The 17,702-nt window shown below is 50.2% G+C and overlaps 1 protein-coding gene across 7 annotated transcripts in view; it reads left to right on the forward strand.

Moving 5' to 3' along the window:
- The window catches only part of LOC147017856 (transmembrane 9 superfamily member 2-like), a 103,235-nt gene that overhangs the window by 7,270 nt on the left and 78,263 nt on the right, over positions 1-17,702 (forward strand). Inside the window, exons 1-2 of one of the 7 annotated variants that reach the window (XM_085896898.1) lie at positions 9,841-10,205; positions 12,277-12,344. The exons of 1 other annotated variant lie outside the window; for it this stretch is intronic. In XM_085896898.1, coding sequence (XP_085753024.1) covers positions 10,077-10,205; positions 12,277-12,344 — 197 coding nt within the window. In that variant the 5' untranslated portion in view covers positions 9,841-10,076. Of the gene's footprint in view, positions 1-9,840; positions 10,206-12,276; positions 12,345-17,702 lie in introns of those variants that run through there. 5 more of the 7 variants (XM_085896895.1, XM_085896896.1, XM_085896901.1 and 2 more) reach the window with 5 other exon arrangements.

The raw sequence follows: 17,702 nt of genomic DNA on the forward strand, positions 1-17,702 counted from the left end.
GTCATCACTCCAACACAGGATACTCAAATGGCTCAATCATCCCAGGAAGCTGCTACTCATTTTGCTGACCTCAGAAGGATGATGAGCTGAGTTAACTCCACCTGGTATTAATTCAATGGCCAAGCAGGATTTGAACTCACAACCCAAGAATCCCAAGCCCAGCACCCTCACCATTAAGCCAACACCAAGCATGACAGACAAATGGACGGTTCACAATGACATCTAATCTGCAATTCTAATTCCAGATAAGCTAATAATACCATGATAAAAAATAAATAATGATGGCAGTGATTTTCATGTCTTAAACGAGAATGGCACTCGGTCAAGCACATATTTCCACCCGGCTGAACAATTTACGATTTGTATCCCACTGATAGGCCGGATCTGCATCCGGACCATAACCAAACTCTAATCGGGTTGTTCTTGTCACGTACCCAACTCATCCACAAATTTTTGTCATAATCCATCGACAACTTTTTGAAATATCATGCTATATATCATTTTTTTCACTTCCTGTCAAGGTTGAAGAATCACTTTAAAAATTCTGGTATCTGGAACTTCACCAAAATCCAACCATTTCGTCATGTCATGCACCCAAACTGTCCAACCAAAACTGAACCAATTTGCCCATGTCACACGTCCAACTTGTCCACCAAGTTTTGTCATAATCCATCGATAACTTTTTAAAATATTGGGCTACAATATCGTTTTTGACCCCATCTCTTAACAGTGAAGAATAATTTCTGGATCTTCTTCCAATCTTCACCAAAATCGAATCAATTCTTCCTTGTCACATACCCAACCTGTCCATCAAGTTCAGTCTGAATCCATCGAAAACTTTTTGAAATATCCTGCTTACAGACAGACAGAGAAACACGGGTGAAAACATAACCTCTGTTGACCTTCATTGGTGGAGGTAAAAAAACATGGGGGCAATATCCCTGGACACTCACCTGGTATTGGCTGGATAATATAACCAGGAAACCACTGGTGGGCGTGGTTGACATAGAAAATATGTAATGGAGAGAAAGTAAATACCTTTGGATTTTTTTTTTTTTTAATGCCGTGAACAAACTTTGGTAGATCACGGGTGATAAAGGTTGTGGTGAAGTTTCATCGGAATTGTGTTTTGCAGTTTCTGAGAAGAAAGTAAATACCTCTTTTGGGGGGCAACCCCACCCCCCTGTAAGACCCCCTTAGACCCAGATCGTATTTTTAATGCCAGAACAATCTTTGGTACATGATGGGTGATGAAGGTTGTAGTCAAGTTTCACCGCAATTGTGTGTGTAGTTTCGGAGAAGAAAGCAAATACCTATTTTGGGGGGCAACCCTCCGGTAAACCCCATTACAGCCGGATTTTTGTAATGCCATGAATAAACTTTGGTACATGCACGGTGATGAACGTTGTGGTTAAGTTTCATCGAAATCGTATCTGTAGTTTCAGAGAAGACGTTGAAAGTATTTGCGGACGGCCGGACAGACGGACGGACAGACGGACGCGCCATCCCATAAGCTCCCCGGAACTATGTTCCAAGTAAACGAAAAACAACAACTCATGTACACTTCGTAATTGAGCAAGTTTTACAGTGAAACACACACTCGTTTTCTTCCATTTGGTTGTTATAATCCAGGCAGCAATGACGTCATCTGTGACCACTAAATTGCAGTCTGTACTCGCATGTGGCGCTGCATCTCAGAGCATACTGTACTACTTTGCAGAAGGGTGGAAAGCCAGGCACCTCGTCTGTATTCATTTTGTGGACATTAAAGATTCCACAGCGTCCTACTATTAATTTGCAATTGGTCACTGGCTTTGAAACCAATATAAATTTTTATTATGGACCATATAGGCATCAAAAAGATACATATCTCGAACAAATGGTTTCAAATGGAGCACCTTGCCACCATTAGAGGATTTCCATTGCATCAGATGTGGCAATAAACGTGAATTTTTGCTCCCAGCTTGCAGGCTCGATGGAAGAGGATGCCATTTGCATTCTCACCATCTCCATCCCAATCCGTTTAGAATCCCGTGCGGGCACGGGTAACTTGCTCGTATCTTGAAAAACAGAAGGGCAGGGTGTGCCAAGACCCCTTGCCAATTGTCATATTCTCTACCTTATTATATAGATTAAATGTGATGGTTATAATGACAAAAAATAGGTGTGGATGAAAATAATTTGAAAAGGTTTGGTAAAGAAAAACAATACTCAGGTTATAAAAGCTTAAGATCCTCTGGTCTTGAGTTCAAGCCCCTGTTTGTACCGTTGAATTAACACCAGGTAGGGTTGACTCAGCTATCATCCTTCCGATGTTGGCAAAATGAGTACTAGTATACTGGTAACAGGGGCAATGCATCAGCGGCACAGCCGCGCACACAGCCAATGATGCTAATCACAGCTTTGTGCTGCACACGAAGGAGGGAGACCACCGACACCCCTGGCTAAATTCCTGCTCCAACCTGGAGGGGGTGCTGCATCAGCAGCAAAGCCACACCCAGCAAATGATGCTATTCGCAGCCACGTGCTGCCTACGAGAGAAAAAGGTGCACTATCTTTGAAGTGTAGTTTGCGATATGGTGTGTGCAAAGACGAACTATAGGTTGTAGCTGACCGCAAGGCCAAGGAGCTCCTGGAAAAAAAACTGCACCATTTCTAGAGCCCGAAGGTTCGGTGCATAAGGTAGCTGGATGATTTTCCAGTTGATCTTAATGAAGAGGGACGGAATGAAAGTTTGAAACCTGGAAGGAACATTATTATTCAAGGTGGTTGACCAAATGTGCAGCTGAATTAACGCACTGTGGTCACAACCGGCGATGCAAAAAAAAACAAAACAACAAATACAGGCAGTGTATGATCAGCAGAGGCCGACAGGCCTAATGTGTTAGGCCTATCAGAAAACCAAGATGGCAGCCGTATTTTGTCTTGGTGCAATGGTGGGTGGAGACGAGTGATCAATGTGGGTGTGGTCACGGAAGCTATCTCATCAATCTATACTTACTAGTACGTGCCCGTACGTGTGTGGCCGTACGTGCAAAAAAAAAAAAAACTTTCAAACCGTGTGCCAGAAACAACAACCACACAGGCCGTTCCTTCGTTGTCATAAACAACGACTGGATTGGGGCATTGTGTTTATCTATAAATGTGCATAAGAAATCGAGAAATTATTAGAATACAGTAAGTCATCACTATCCGGAAGTGGTGCGTGCCCGTACGGAATGTTCACATGCATTCCACGAATTATCGCTGGCATTGAAGTAACAACTGCTGTGATACTTACACACACAGAGTTAATTAAAATCCAAATTAAAATCAAGTTTACCTCCCTGTCTTTGCTAGTCATGACATTCGCTGCCATTGACCATTGCCACTCCTATGCCGGATCGTGTTACCTATGTTACCTATGCCACGGTAACTAAGGCGCCCTTTCCCCATCAGTCACACCTACGCAGCAATGTGTCTGTCCTGTCATTGGTTTGGTAAATAAATGGCCGCAGCAACATGTCCTGTCATTGGTAACTAAGGCGCTCTTTCCCCATTGGCCACGCCTATGCAGCAACGTGTCCTGTCATTGGTTTGGTAAATAAATGGCCGCAGCAACATGTCCTGTCATTGGTTTGGTAAATAAATGGCCGCAGCAACATGTCCTGTCATTGGTAACTAAGGCGCTCTTTCCCCATTGGCCACGCCTACGCAGCAACGTGTCCTGTCATTGGTTTGGTAAATAAATGGCCGCAGCAACATGTCCTGTCATTGGTAACTAAGGCGCTCTTTCCCCATTGGCCACGCCTACGCAGCAACGTGTCCTGTCATTGGTTTGGTAAATAAATGGCCGCAGCAACATGTCCTGTCATTGGTTTGGTAAATAAATGGCCGCAGCAACATGTCCTGTCATTGGTAACTAAGGCGCTCTTTCCCCATTGGCCACGCCTACGCAGCAATGTGTCCTGTCATTGGTTTGGTAAATAAATGGCCATAACTTGGGAAGCACTTGTCTGATTAATATCAAACCTTGAAAAGGCACATCCTCAGGACCCCAGCAATATACCTGGCAAGTTTCAATTAGATCAGTCCAGTGGTTGTCGAGAAACAGTGGTCACACACACACACACACACACACACACACACACACACACACACACACACACACACACACACACACACACACACACACACACACACACACACACACACACACACACACACACACACACACACACACACACACACACACTGCTGGAATTATAGATAGATAAATGTCAATGTGTGTGTGTGTGTGTGTGTGTGTGTGTGTGTGTGTGTGTGTGTGTGTGTGTGTGTCAGTCAGTGTGTCTACTCCATAACTCCAAAACCATGAAACCTCGCAGTCTGAAACTTTGCATACGTACTAAGAAAACTCCAAGGAAGTGTAAGACTGAAAATTGGGTGTTTGGGTTAATTAAAACACACCTTTTGAAGATAATTAACAGCCTCATTTTATTATATCCTTTATCAGGTGCATCCTTGGTCATCGCTCTCTATGGGGTCTTAAGGCATATCCTAGGTAACCTGCTGGGGTCTGAAGCTGCCATGGTTTTTGGCCTGCTCAACTCTGCCTTGACTTGGAACAAGCCACAACGATTTCTTGACGATGAACTTTTTTCTTTCTCGCTTTCCTCACTCATATTATCAACTGCCTGTTCATCATAGCTACACATCGCTGGGTACATTGCAATGCTTATAAACACCCGGAGACATCAGCGTTCGTTGTTTTATTTCATTTCTGCACATGTGATCCCCGCGAGAATCTCTTAAACTAAGCAGAATTACAACATTGAAGCTCCAGAATCGCACTTACAAGCAGTTCCGACTCCTACAAAAGTGTTCATTTGTCCAATTCGGAAATATTTGACATTTTGGGCGTCTCCGGGAGGTTTATGTTTAATATGACGGTTCAGTGATTGCTAATTACGTGTCAAGCGAACCGTTTCTTATCAACTGTTTTGTTGGAGTGCTTAAGCCACTTGGTGAGCGCTCTACAATATTTGCACTGTTCCTGAATACGATACTTATTTAACAAAACTGAATACGACTTTAACAAAATTCAGGGGTCTCTCGCATGCGTTCTTAGCCACGTGTTGTTCTGCGGTGGGGGCTTGCTCGCTGAAGATGTGAAATTTTATTTTCCACGACGTTTCCCCTTTCTGTCCGATCTTCCATTATACGACCCGACACCTCAGCAAAGATAAATACAAATAAAAATTAAACGTTTCGTTCTTCAAAGTTTCTTCAACTGTTTGGCTTGGTGAAGTCGCTTGGCGCGTGTTTAAGTTTCAATGGCGACACCACGGTTCTATACTGGAGGTCGGAAGGCAATATAAATTATTTGATCACAATGAGTAAAAAATGTCTTCAGTTATGAAATAATGAATCATCATATCATGGCAGAAAAGCTGAGAGGTACACATGCTTGCTCTGTGTTTCCTGGATTTGAATCCTGACCAAGCTATAAACTGTGACCCCAGTGTTTCACAGGCAGGGTCATTCATCAATGTGTGTGCTGTCTCGCGGATGGATGATAAACTGGGTGTCTCATCTGCTGGAATCTCTCACCCCTCTGCCTCTCTCACCCCTCTGCCTCCCTCACTCCTCTTCCTCCCTCACTACTCTGCCTTACTCACTCCTCTGCCTCCCTCACTCCTCTGCCTTCCTCACTCCTCTTCCTCCCTCACTCCTCTTCCTCCCTCACTACTCTGCCTTACTCACTCCTCTGCCTTCCTCACTCCTCTGCCTTCTTCACTCCTCTGCCTCCCTCACTCCTCTGCCTCCCTCACTCCTCTGCCTCCCTCACTCCTCTTCCTCCCTCACTCATCTGCCTTCCTCACTCCTCTCCCTCCCTCACTCCTCTGCCTCCCTGACTCCTCTGCCTCCCTGACTCCTCTGCCTCACTCACTCCTCTGCCTTCCTTACTCCTCTGCCTCCATCACCCCTCTGCCTTCCTCACTCCTCTGCCTCCCTCACTCCTCTGCCTCCCTCACTCCTCTGCCTTCCTCACCCCTCTGCCTCATTCACCCCTCTGCCTTCCTCACCCCTCTGCCTCATTCACCCCTCTGTCTCCCTCACCCCTCTGCCTCCCTCACCCCTCTTCCTCCCTCACCCCTCTGCCCCCCTCCCCCCTCTGTCTCCCTCACCCCTCTGTCTTCCTCACCCCTCTGTCTCCCTCACCCCTCTGCCTCCCTCACCCCTCTGTCTCCCTCACCCCTCTGTCTCCCTCACCCCTCTGCCTCATTCACCCCTCTGTCTCCCTCACCCCTCTGCCTCCCTCACACCTCTGCCTCCCTCACCCCTCTGCCTCCCTCACACCTCTGCCTCACTCACACCTCCCACCTCTGACTCCCTCAGCTCTCACCCCTATCCCACTCCTCTCTCTCCTTCCCAACCCTACCCCATCTCTCCCACCCCTCTCCCTCTTTCCAACCCCGATTTCTCTCTCTCTCTCTCTCTCTCTCTCTCTCTCTCTCTCTCTCTCTCTCTCTCTCTCTCTCTCTCTCTCTCTCTCTCTCTCTCTCTCTCTCTCTCTCTCTCTCTCTCTCTCTCTCTCTCCGACCGCTATCCTCTCCCCCTTTCCTCTTACCTCCCTCCCTCCTCTCTCTCTCCCTCTCTCCCTCTCCTCTCCCCTCCCTCCTTCACCTCTTCCTTCCCTCCTCTCTCCCTTACCCCCTCCCTCTTCTCTCCCTTACACCCTCCCTCTCTCTCCCTTACCTCCTCCCTCCTCTCTCCCTTACCCCCTCCCTCCTCTCTCCCTTACCCCCTCCCTCCTCTCTCCCCTTTCTATCCTCCCTCCTCTTTCTTTTCTCCCTCTCTCCAATCTCTCCCCCTCCCTCCCCTCCATCCTCTCTCTCTCTGCCTCCATATTCTCTCTCCGCCTCCATCCTCTCTCTCCTCTCCCCCCTCCTTCTTTACCAATCCCTCCCTCCTCTCTCTCTAATCACTCCATCCTCTCTCTCTCTCCCTCTCCAATCCCTCCCTCCTCTCTCTCTCTCCCTTCCCTCCCTCCATTTTCTCCCCTCCCTCCCTCCATTTTCTCCCCTCCCTCCTCTCTATCTCCTGCCTCCCCCATTCCCCCCTTCTCTCTCCCCTCTCTCCCTCCCCCATTCCCCCTTCTCTCTCCCCTCTCTCCCTCCCTCCATTTTCTCCCCTCCCTCCTCTCTATCCCCTCCCTCCCCCATTCCCCCTTCTCTCTCCCCTCTCTCCCTCCCCCATCCCCCTTCTCTCTCTCCCTCCCCCATTCCCCCCTTCTCTCTCCCCTCTCTCCCTCCCCCATTCCCTCCCCCCCTTAATATCCACATCAGCGAAGCGACGGTTGTATTTACTTGTACACAAATAAATTAGATGCAGGTGGAGGCCATTCAGCCCATCATGCCTGTGCCACATTATTCAACACCAATTAATCAAAACCAGATCCAAACAAGTGGTGCCAGGCACAACAAATCCCGCCCATTTAAGGCATAAAGTTAATTTGGGGATCAAATTTAAATTTGATACATCCTTAACCTGAATGCTGATTATAACGAATAGAATAAGGAATATTTTAGTCTTAGTTTGAAGTCAATTAAACCATTTTTGACGAAGTTATGAGCGAAAAAGATTTTGACCTTTTCGTGACCTGACCTTGACCTTTGACCTAATTGGACCCAAAAGTTAATGGGGTCGTCCGAGGTTCATTACCCACCTGTGGATACAATTTGACAGTGTTTGAGCCAGCCGTTTTCCCGTAAAGTTGTATTTTCGTAAACATGTTTTAGTTTTAATGGAAAATTTGTAATTTTGACCGATGGCCATGACCCCCAAAACTTCGGACCCCACCGATCTTCACAAATATGCATTTTTCACTATAGGAATGGGTAGGATTATAAGTGACAAATAGAATAAGGTTCACTATAAGCTTAGGTTGAAGTAAATCAGATCATTTTTGACGAAGTTATGAGCGAAAAACGATTTTGATCTTTTTGTGACCTTGACCTTGACCTTGACCTTTGATCCAATTGGACCCAAAAGTTAATGGGGTCGTCCAAGGTTCATTGCCCACCTGTGGATTAAATTTGATAGTGTTTGCTAAAGCCGTTTTGCCGTAAAGTTGCTAACAGACAGACAGACAAACAAACAGACAAACAAACCGGACGGTTACAATATCCGGGAGGGGGCGGGATAACAAGAAAAATGCGGTATTTTGGGGCGTTTTTTTTTTCTGTAGCTTTCTTGTCGTTTTTTTAGTAGTTTTTGTGGGGGGGGGGGATTTTCTGTCATTTGTGGTTTGTTTTTCTTTCCAGGGGAGGGGGCATGGTTGACGACGGTTCTTGAGTAAAAAACACACATCAACCACCCAACACCCCTTGACGAGACCCACACCAACAACACTCCGTACACATGCACACAATAACCAATGAATGCTCAAGCTTCCTGAACCTCCTGCCAACATCCTCATACCCCTCTAATTCCAGGTACCTATCGAGTTCCAATTTAAACTTATCGACTGTTTCCGATGCCACAACCTTTTTGGGGAGACAAATCCATGCATTAACTACTCTCCGAGTAAAAGTGACCTGTGCTGAACCTGTAAAATCTGAGTAAAAATGCCTAACGACCGTCTTTACTCTCCTCTTCTTTACTCTCAGGCCATGGCCCCTGGTCCTATCACTGTGTCTACTCTGCTGAATAATTCTTCTGCACTTATTTTGTCTATACCTTTCATTATCTTAAACGTCTCTACCATATCTCCTCGTAACCACCTCCTTTCTAGTGCGTAAAGCCCTATCTCCTTAGGCCGCTCCTCATAGTTAAGTATAGCTGGGCCTGGAATCAATCTAGTAGCCCTGTGCTGAACCCTCTCTATGGCATCTATATCCTTCCGGAGTGACCAAAACTGAACACAATATTCTTGATGTGGCCCTCATTAAGTTCCTCTACCTTGTCAACACCACCTCTTTTGATTTATAATTGATCCCCCTCTGAATACAACCGAAAACCCTATTTGCTGTACCTCTAGCTGCCTGTTTACCTCCAGGATCTATTACCACCCCCCCCCCCAGATCCTTCTCCTGTGTCACGTGCTCCAAAATTACCCCTTGTATCCTGGAATCTCGATTTTCATTCTTATTTCCCATTCCCAACACCTTACACTTCCTCAGGTTAAACTCCATGGGACTTCAATTGGGACTAATTCAAATTGGACTGTTTTTGTCACGATTCTAAATCAGAAACATGTGGTTTTTTTTTCATCAAATAATATGAGGAAAATTAGCCAGGAAACCTGAATTAAGCATTCTTGTCTAATTTTCCCAATTCAAGCATTTTTAACAACACATATTAGGTTGTTCCGACTGTTTCCTTGTTCTAAATCACAATTGTCATGCAGAAACACACCTGCTTTTCTTGAAGTCCTGTGCAGTTTATCTTGTTATAAGCAATAAAAACAATATTTTACACAAGAAACATTATTCATGCAAAAACGGTCTCATTTGCCTGGTACAAGCATTTCTCACAACTCCTCAGCTCGTTCTGACCCCGATTTCTGTTCCCCATCACGATTCTAAAGCAGAACCGCATGTTAAAAAAAAAAAAAAACAGAACACAATTTGTAACCACAACTTAGATCCACAACACACTCTTATCAGCTTTCACATGATACAATACATTGTTTGTTATGTCACTCGACGGAGACAGGCGGTTCGCCTTGACGAAGACGGCGATGGATAACACCGAGCTCGTGATAGTTGTACACGTCTTGCCGGCCATGACGGAGTTGTTAGTTATAAAAAAAAATAAAAATAAAAAAAATTCCTTGTACGTGCGAAAAGTTGTTCGTTTGCATGTGTGAGTACAGCTGGTATTCCAAAAGTTGTTTCGTCCACATTGGATGGCGAAAATATTTCCTTATCGGTTATGACAATGAGTTACTGCGAAAGAACTTCTCCCGCTTACTGAGCAGAAAACTTGTTGGTGAGTTTGCATTGTGACCGAGAGGAAGGAGAAATATAGTTAAAGAAGAAGAAGAAGAAGAGGAGAAGGAAAATATCCTGGATCCCTCTCCTGCAGTCATGGGTTTAGGGGTGAGGTTGTTATTTGGCCTGTGTGTGGTGTTCGGAATGAGTGGACAGGCCTTCTACCTGCCAGGCTTGGCGCCCGTCTCGTTCTGTGAACCTGTCAACATGGGGAACGGCTGCAAGGTGAGGCACGCTCTGATTCGCGATGTTCATGTGGACCGGCTGCTCCTCTTCCGGATTCTTGTTCATTCCTGAACCCACGAAATTCTACGAAACACCGACGCGTTGGCCTTGGAATAGTTTACGTGCTCCGTGCCTGACGTTTTTCGTGCTCGTGCCTGACGTTTTTCGTGCTCCGTGCCCGACGTTTTTCGTGCTCGTGCCCGACGTTTTTCGTGCTCGTGCCCGACGTTTTTCGTGCTCGTGCCCGACGTTTTTCGTGCTCCGTGCCCGACGTTTTTCGTGCTCGTGCCCGACGTTTTTCGTGCTCCGTGCCCGACGTTTTTCGTGCTCCGTGCCTGACGTTTTTCGTGCTCCGTGCCCGACGTTTTTCGTGCTCCGTGCCCGACGTTTTTCGTGCTCGTGCCCGACGTTTTTCGTGGTCGTGCCCGACGTTTTTCGTGGTCGTGCCCGACGTTTTTCGTGGTCGTGCCCGACGTTTTTCGTGGTCGTGCCCGACGTTTTTCGTGGTCGTGCCCGACGTTTTTCGTGCTCCGTGCCCGACGTTTTTCGTGCTCGTGCCCGACGTTTTTCGTGGTCGTGCCCGACGTTTTTCGTGGTCGTGCCCGACGTTTTTCGTGGTCGTGCCCGACGTTTTTCGTGGTCGTGCCCGACGTTTTTCGTGCTCCGTGCCCGACGTTTTTCGTGCTCCGTGCCCGACGTTTTTCGTGGTCCGTGCCCGACGTTTTTCGTGGTCCGTGCCCGACGTTTTTCGTGGTCCGTGCCCGACGTTTTTCGTGGTCCGTGCCCGACGTTTTTCGTGGTCCGTGCCCGACGTTTTTCGTGCTCCGTGCCCGACGTTTTTCGTGCTCCGTGCCCGACGTTTTTCGTGCTCCGTGCCCGGCGTTTTTCGTGTTCCGTGCCCGGCGTTTTTCGTGTTCCGTGCCCGGCGTTTTTCGTGTTCCGTGCCCGGCGTTTTTCGTGTTCCGTGCCCGGCGTTTTTCGTGTTCCGTGCCCGGCGTTTTTCGTGCTCCGTGCCCGACGTTTTTCGTGGTCGTACCTGACGTTTTTCGTGGTCGTGCCCGACGTTTTTCGTGGTCGTGCCCGACGTTTTTCGTGCTCCGTGCCCGACGTTTTTCGTGCTCCGTGCCCGACGTTTTTCGTGCTCCGTGCCCGACGTTTTTCGTGCTCCGTGCCCGACGTTTTTCGTGCTCCGTGCCCGACGTTTTTCGTGCTCCGTGCCCGACGTTTTTCGTGCTCCGTGCCCGACGTTTTTCGTGCTCCGTGCCCGACGTTTTTCGTGCTCCGTGCCCGACGTTTTTCGTGCTCCGTGCCCGACGTTTTTCGTGCTCCGTGCCCGGCGTTTTTCGTGCTCCGTGCCCGGCGTTTTTCGTGCTCCGTGCCCGGCGTTTTTCGTGCTCCGTGCCTGGCGTTTTCGTTGTTCGGCGAGTTGATAAAAAGTTTATTTGTTGTGAATATTTCAGATGAATATAGTGGTTTTGTTGGTGTTTAAAAATAAAACTAATGTATGTATGTTTGTTATTCCTCTTTCTACACCACTTGTTGCTCTTATGAGAAGTTTGTTGATACATTTACATGATCATTGATTACTTACCTTTCATTTATACAATATTTAAACCACACTTTGCTCAAAATCTTTGCTTTCCATTTGTCTTCCCAGTTACAATATTGTTTTATTGTCTTTAGCACCACATCCGCGATGCAGTACCTTCCCCCCCAATTCCCACGCAGCACCACCCCACCATCCCCACACAGCACCCCCTCACCATGCGTCCCTCACCCGGTTCCCTCCCTTACCCCACGCCCCTCACCCGGCGTCCCCCCACCCCGTGTGCCTCACCCGGCCTCCCCCACCCCGTGTCCCTCACCCGGCGTCCCCCCACCCCGTGTCCCTCACCCGTCGTCCCCCCACCCCGTGTCCCTCACCCGGCGTCCCCCCACCCCGTGTCCCTCACCCGGCGTCCACAACTCCACGCCCCACCTGCTTCCCTCCTGAACCTTCCTTACACCTTCTCCAATGTTGACCTGGCTTCCTTTTCTTCACCATCCTCATTCTAACTCTTCCCTTCCACAGTCTGATGTGGAGCTCTTTGTAAACAGGCTGGATTCAGTTGAGTCAGTGTTTTCCTACGAATACAGCATGTGAGTAATAGCTCCTCTGTAGATTCCAAACTCTGCCTTCATTATCCTGACTGTATTTACTCCTACCTGCATGTTGCCTTGCCATATCATTTGATGAATGCTGTTTTACCATTTGCTCTTTAATATTGTTGCGGTATTCGCGCCCGCCGGCGTGCTGACGGCCACGTAACTCGAATCGCGGCACGTCGCCCACCGGACGGACAATCCAGTCGTGACCCTCTCGGACTAACGCCGGGAACCAGTCACGGGTGGACCTTTCGGTCTCACCGCGATCGAGCCAATCAGCCCCCGCGTGGGATAGGGTTGCTCGCCGAATTCGACCTACCTAAGTACCCACGCGGAGGGTAGACCGGGTGATCGCACCTCGCCGCAGGTCGACTTCGGACACGGGCCACTTAAGCGACCCGTTCCGTACTATCAGAATAACCGAGCGGTGTTATCGTCGACCTCGACGGTTCGATTAATTATCGGGCGTATTCAGCCCACTACCAACCCTTTACGTGAAGCAAGATGGGGATTCAATAGAGGAGAAGACGAAGCGAAGCGGGAGAACAGTTCAATAATAAAGCACATTTATTCGCGGCACACGGGAAGCACACATATACAATTCCACCAAAAGCACACAGAAAAGAAAAACACAATTCAATTTACACAAAAAGCAAATATAAAAGAGAAGACACAATGCAGAGCTAATACCGACTACCGAGCACACGGCAACACTTATACAATTTTACTTCACAGACGGCGCCGACAACACATACCCAAAACCAAGGAAAGAATACCCTCAAGGATGAGGCGGGCCTGAGGCCGAGACCGGGTCGCGCCTACCCGTCTGGTGATGAGACGCGGAGCGGCGATGGCGCCTCAACTCCGCGGGCCTCGCGGACAGTGTCTGGTAGGGGTGGGAAAGGGGCCCCCTTGGTCGCACTATCTCAGCGCGGGGGGAAACAGGAGGGGGTTGCTGATGCTCGGGGTATAGAGGATCTTTATTATCCCGCGACGAGCGTCTCCACCTCGGCCAGGTCGCGCTGTCGGCCTCCCTCGGGTGCAGCTTCCTGCACGACGCGAGCACCCCCTCGTCTGGTGTCGCCGCCTTTCCACAGCTCCGTCCCCTCCGTTCCGACTCCAACGCACACGACGAGCAGCTCCACCGCCCGCGAAGTCTTGACTCTCTGTTTCCGACTCTCCTACTCTCCTACTCTCCGCCTCTGGACTCTCCGACTCACCTCTTCTGACTGCCGAACACGATCCTTTTATCCCCCCGTAGCTTCGCCTTTGACCCCCTCCCTTTGACCTTTCACCTCGCTCCCCATTGGCCCGAGAAAAAGTGGGCGTGAAGGCTTTTTGATCCATAAATTTGCATATATCGATCGCCCTGGAGGCGGGGCCAAATCGCCCCTCGCTCACCGATTGGACGGCAAAAAGTGGGCGTGTGTCGTTTTTGATCCGTTTTTGAAGCACAAAATCCGTGATTTTGTACACGCTGTTCGACGCGCGCCCTGCACGAGTCCAACACCGGTACCCACAGCGGGGCAAGAACGGTGGCGATGCTACGGTTGCGAGGTGTGACGGGAAGGTCGTGGCGGTTGTGGTGAAGCGGCGTTGTGGTTGGTGGTTGATGTTGTGATTGTGGTGGTAATCATGGCGGTTGGTCCAAAATAAAGATAGTAAAAGAAAAACGGCTATCCTGAAGAGTCGCAGCACGCATAAATGACATGTATTCCCACTAGACAACGGGTTTGGGCCTAACTACACATGTACTTACCGAGATACCTCACCTAAGGGACCTGAATGGTGGTTTGCGAATTTGGTAACCACAACACTACCCCCTCCCCTTTTTACAGACTCGTCCCGAGTCGTCAAATTTTCGTGTGCCATCATGTGTAGTTTTCCCCTTGTACATTTTACCGACGGATCCCTGAGTGCGACATTCATGGTATTCGTGTCCCCAAAATAAATAACCTGAGGGCTGCGTAACTATCTAAACAAACTCACTCACACGGACGACTTAAATAAAATTGCCGGCGCTAGACAGACATGCCGGGGGCGCACTCATATTTACAGTACATCTTAACCTTAACTTACAAATTTTACACTAAACCATGGCCCAGGATCATTGAACTCTGCAAAAAGAAAGCAGTTAGCAGGGAGCCAGGCTGCCCGCATGCAGTCTCTGGCTCATAACAATGCAGGTGACGGGGAACGTGGCTGGCTGCTCACACGCAGTCCAAGGCCTTCCCTTTTGAACTGAACGCAGTGAACCACAACGGTGCATGGGCTGCACAAACGGTCTCCGTGCCAGCTCAAGTGGCACACGCAATGAACACAACGAATGGATGGATGAACACAAACACGGTGCACGGGCCGCCACTGCAGGCCCGTGTTGTAGCTGCCAACAGGGCAGTTCTTGCAGCTTGCAAACTGTTGCTTTTACGATCCTGGCGCACATGGCAATGAACAGGGGGGGGGGGGGCAAAGCAAAAATTGAACGGGGCTGGTGAACGGGGGCAGTGGGCATGGCATGGCATGGCAAAGGTGATCAGGCAAACACAGCCCGCAGAAGAAGGAGGCCGCTGCAGGCAAACACAGCCGGCAGACGAACTGGCCGGAACAGGCCTCGAAGAAAAACAGCCAGCAGATGAACTGGCCGGCACAGGCCTTGCAGCACACAGCTGCCGATGAAGTTGGCCGGCCTCCGCCTTGAAGCAAAACACGGCCAGCCGATGAAGTTGGCCAGCCTTTGCCGTTCAATGGAGGTTGGTGGAGGGAGTGCGGTGGTGCTGGCCACTTGGAAGGCGGGCTCGGACCTACCTACCTGTCTCCCTCCCAACCTATCGCCTTTGCCTGTCACTGTACATACCCACTCCCTTAATTTGTCAAACCCCAATTTAGCCCCAACTTTTTTTTTTTTTCTTCTTATTTTTACTTCCCCACTATAAATCGTCCCCTAACCCCCTTTATCGTCCCTGTTCGGCTAACCTATCCTGTCACCTAGCCTACTCCCAACCCCTACGTTCCCTTCCCGGAGGGGAATAAGGGAGAGCTAACGTCCTGTGTCGAGGCCCAACGAAGCCTCAGAATGGCCTCCCCAGAGTTCGGCGATCTAACCCAAAGTGGGTCCAGCGGCCCACGACAGCGAGGGGATGGATGGTGCGGAGGGGTACATCTCCTAATCTACCCTAACCATTTAACTGTTAAACTACCCCGGGGCTTTCAACAAGCGCCTTTTGCTTAAACTATTGGTTCTAACAACCCAGATTCCCGTCGCCTGTGTTGGTGTCCTCACAATTTCGGGCCTCGCCCCCCAATTTTCTCTCCGTGCCCTCACACGGTCTCCTGGCTGGGACACGTGGCTCCCTTTGGCAGGCACGACCCTCTGCCGAATCTCCCGCTATGGCACCCCCGGGCACTACACTGCCTCCGAGCCTACCAGCTCCCGAACACCGGGGAGTGCCCCCCATGGCACCTCCCCTGAAACGCACACGTGGCAGGCCGGCCTCCCGGGCCCTTTCCGAGGGTCACCCGTGCCCACAACACTGCCCACGCGGCTAATGGCGCCCCGGGCCCCCGCACCAAGCAGGCGCACCCGTGCCCACTACTCTATCCCGGCCCCCCATGGGCCCATGGCCTACCACGGCCGACTCGCCTGGTGCCCGGGGTACCCACTCAGCGATACTCACCTTTCGCAGCCACGCTCCCAAGCCCGTCAACAGGGCTCCTGCACCCCTCCAAATGGGTTTCGAGCCTACATTCCCACCAACAGCAAAACGACCTCCATTTTTCAATTTGACTAACCCCCTAACTCACTTTACTCTGACCCCGGGGTCCCTTGGGCGGGAGTCACTCCTCCCCCCAATCACTCATCGCACCATGCATTCCCCATTCGCTCCACACACACACAGACCCGCTGGCCTCACTCACTCAACAAGCACATGCCTCACAACTCACCAACTCTTCAACACACACACCACTGAACTCTGCCATCCTTCTAACTACATCCCCTAACTAACTCGTGCTCCCACGTCGTCCCTTAAACTATAGCACGTTCCTTTTAACACTACGTAGCTAAGCTACGTCCCCTCTACACATTCACAAGTCTGTCCATGTCTTTGAATAATCCCATTTTATTTCTCAACCTAAAGCTCACTAAATCCCTCTACCTAATCCATTCCACGGACTCCATGAGGACTTACCCCTGCCCCATGAAGTCGGTCTAACTAAGCTAACCCTTCCCCCTAACTAGTTTCCATCCTGTGCCCAGGTAAGGGGGTCTTTCACCCCTTGCCCAGGAATCCTGTGCACCCGAAAGTGAGGCTTGCTTTTTTTTTTTTTCCATGCGCAGCACCTGCGCGGCAACTCGCGCTCTTTGCACTTTGCAACTGCCCGTGACGTCATGCAGCTGCACGTGTTCCTCGTCCCTCCTTGGACGGGACTATCCGGCCGGGATACCCCTCCTGCCGGATTCCAACCACACGTGCAGCCATGACGTCACCGTGCGCATAAAAAAAAAACACAAGCCCCACGTCTCGAGGGGTTCCCCACGCGAACACATGTGCTTTGCCCGTTGGAGCTTAACACACACAATCGCGTGGAGAACCCGTCCGGTCCAAATCCATTTACCTGCCTAAACTTTGTCCGTCCGCGGGATCGGCAAATCCACCACGTGCGTTTCCGGACCGGGACTTCACTCTCGCAAGCGAGCACGTGGCGGTCTCGTGCGTTGCACAGCACGAACCGCGTGCTCACTGCTGGGTGAACCCGGCACGGTCCCCGAAACAACTACAGCCGCTACCCGGCTTTCTTTCTTCTGTCGCCGTCTCCGTCTCCATTCCACACACGCATACCTGCGTGTTACGACGCACACAGTCCACACCATTAAACTCACACCGGGAGACGCGGCTGCGTGCTCCCGCATGCCAACCGACATCTCCCTCTCATACCGCTCTCACACACACGGTCTCCCTTGCACACAGCGACCTTGCACACGGCCGTTCACTCACGCATGCGGGGGCACTCACCCGCGGTACCTCACTCACACACGCGGGGGCACTCAACCGCGGTGCCTCATCCACACACCGTGCCTCACTCATACACGCGGGGGCACTCAACCGCTGTGCCTCATCCACACACCGTGCCTCACTCACACACACGGCGACACTCATACACGGTGCCTCATCCACACACGCGGGGGCACTCAACCGCGGTGTCTCATCCACACTCCGTGCCTCATCCAGACACGGCGTGCTGGGAAGCACGTACTCCGGCACCATCGCCACCACACCACTCACACACGGGGTCGCTTCCACACACGGGGACGCACTCACACCTTGCACCACACACACAGGGACAACCACACTG

This window comes from Eptatretus burgeri, chromosome 10 (genome assembly GCF_056783735.1).
Source record: "Eptatretus burgeri isolate ZD-2024b chromosome 10, Ebu_testis_v1, whole genome shotgun sequence".
Classification (NCBI taxonomy): domain Eukaryota; kingdom Metazoa; phylum Chordata; class Myxini; order Myxiniformes; family Myxinidae; genus Eptatretus; species Eptatretus burgeri.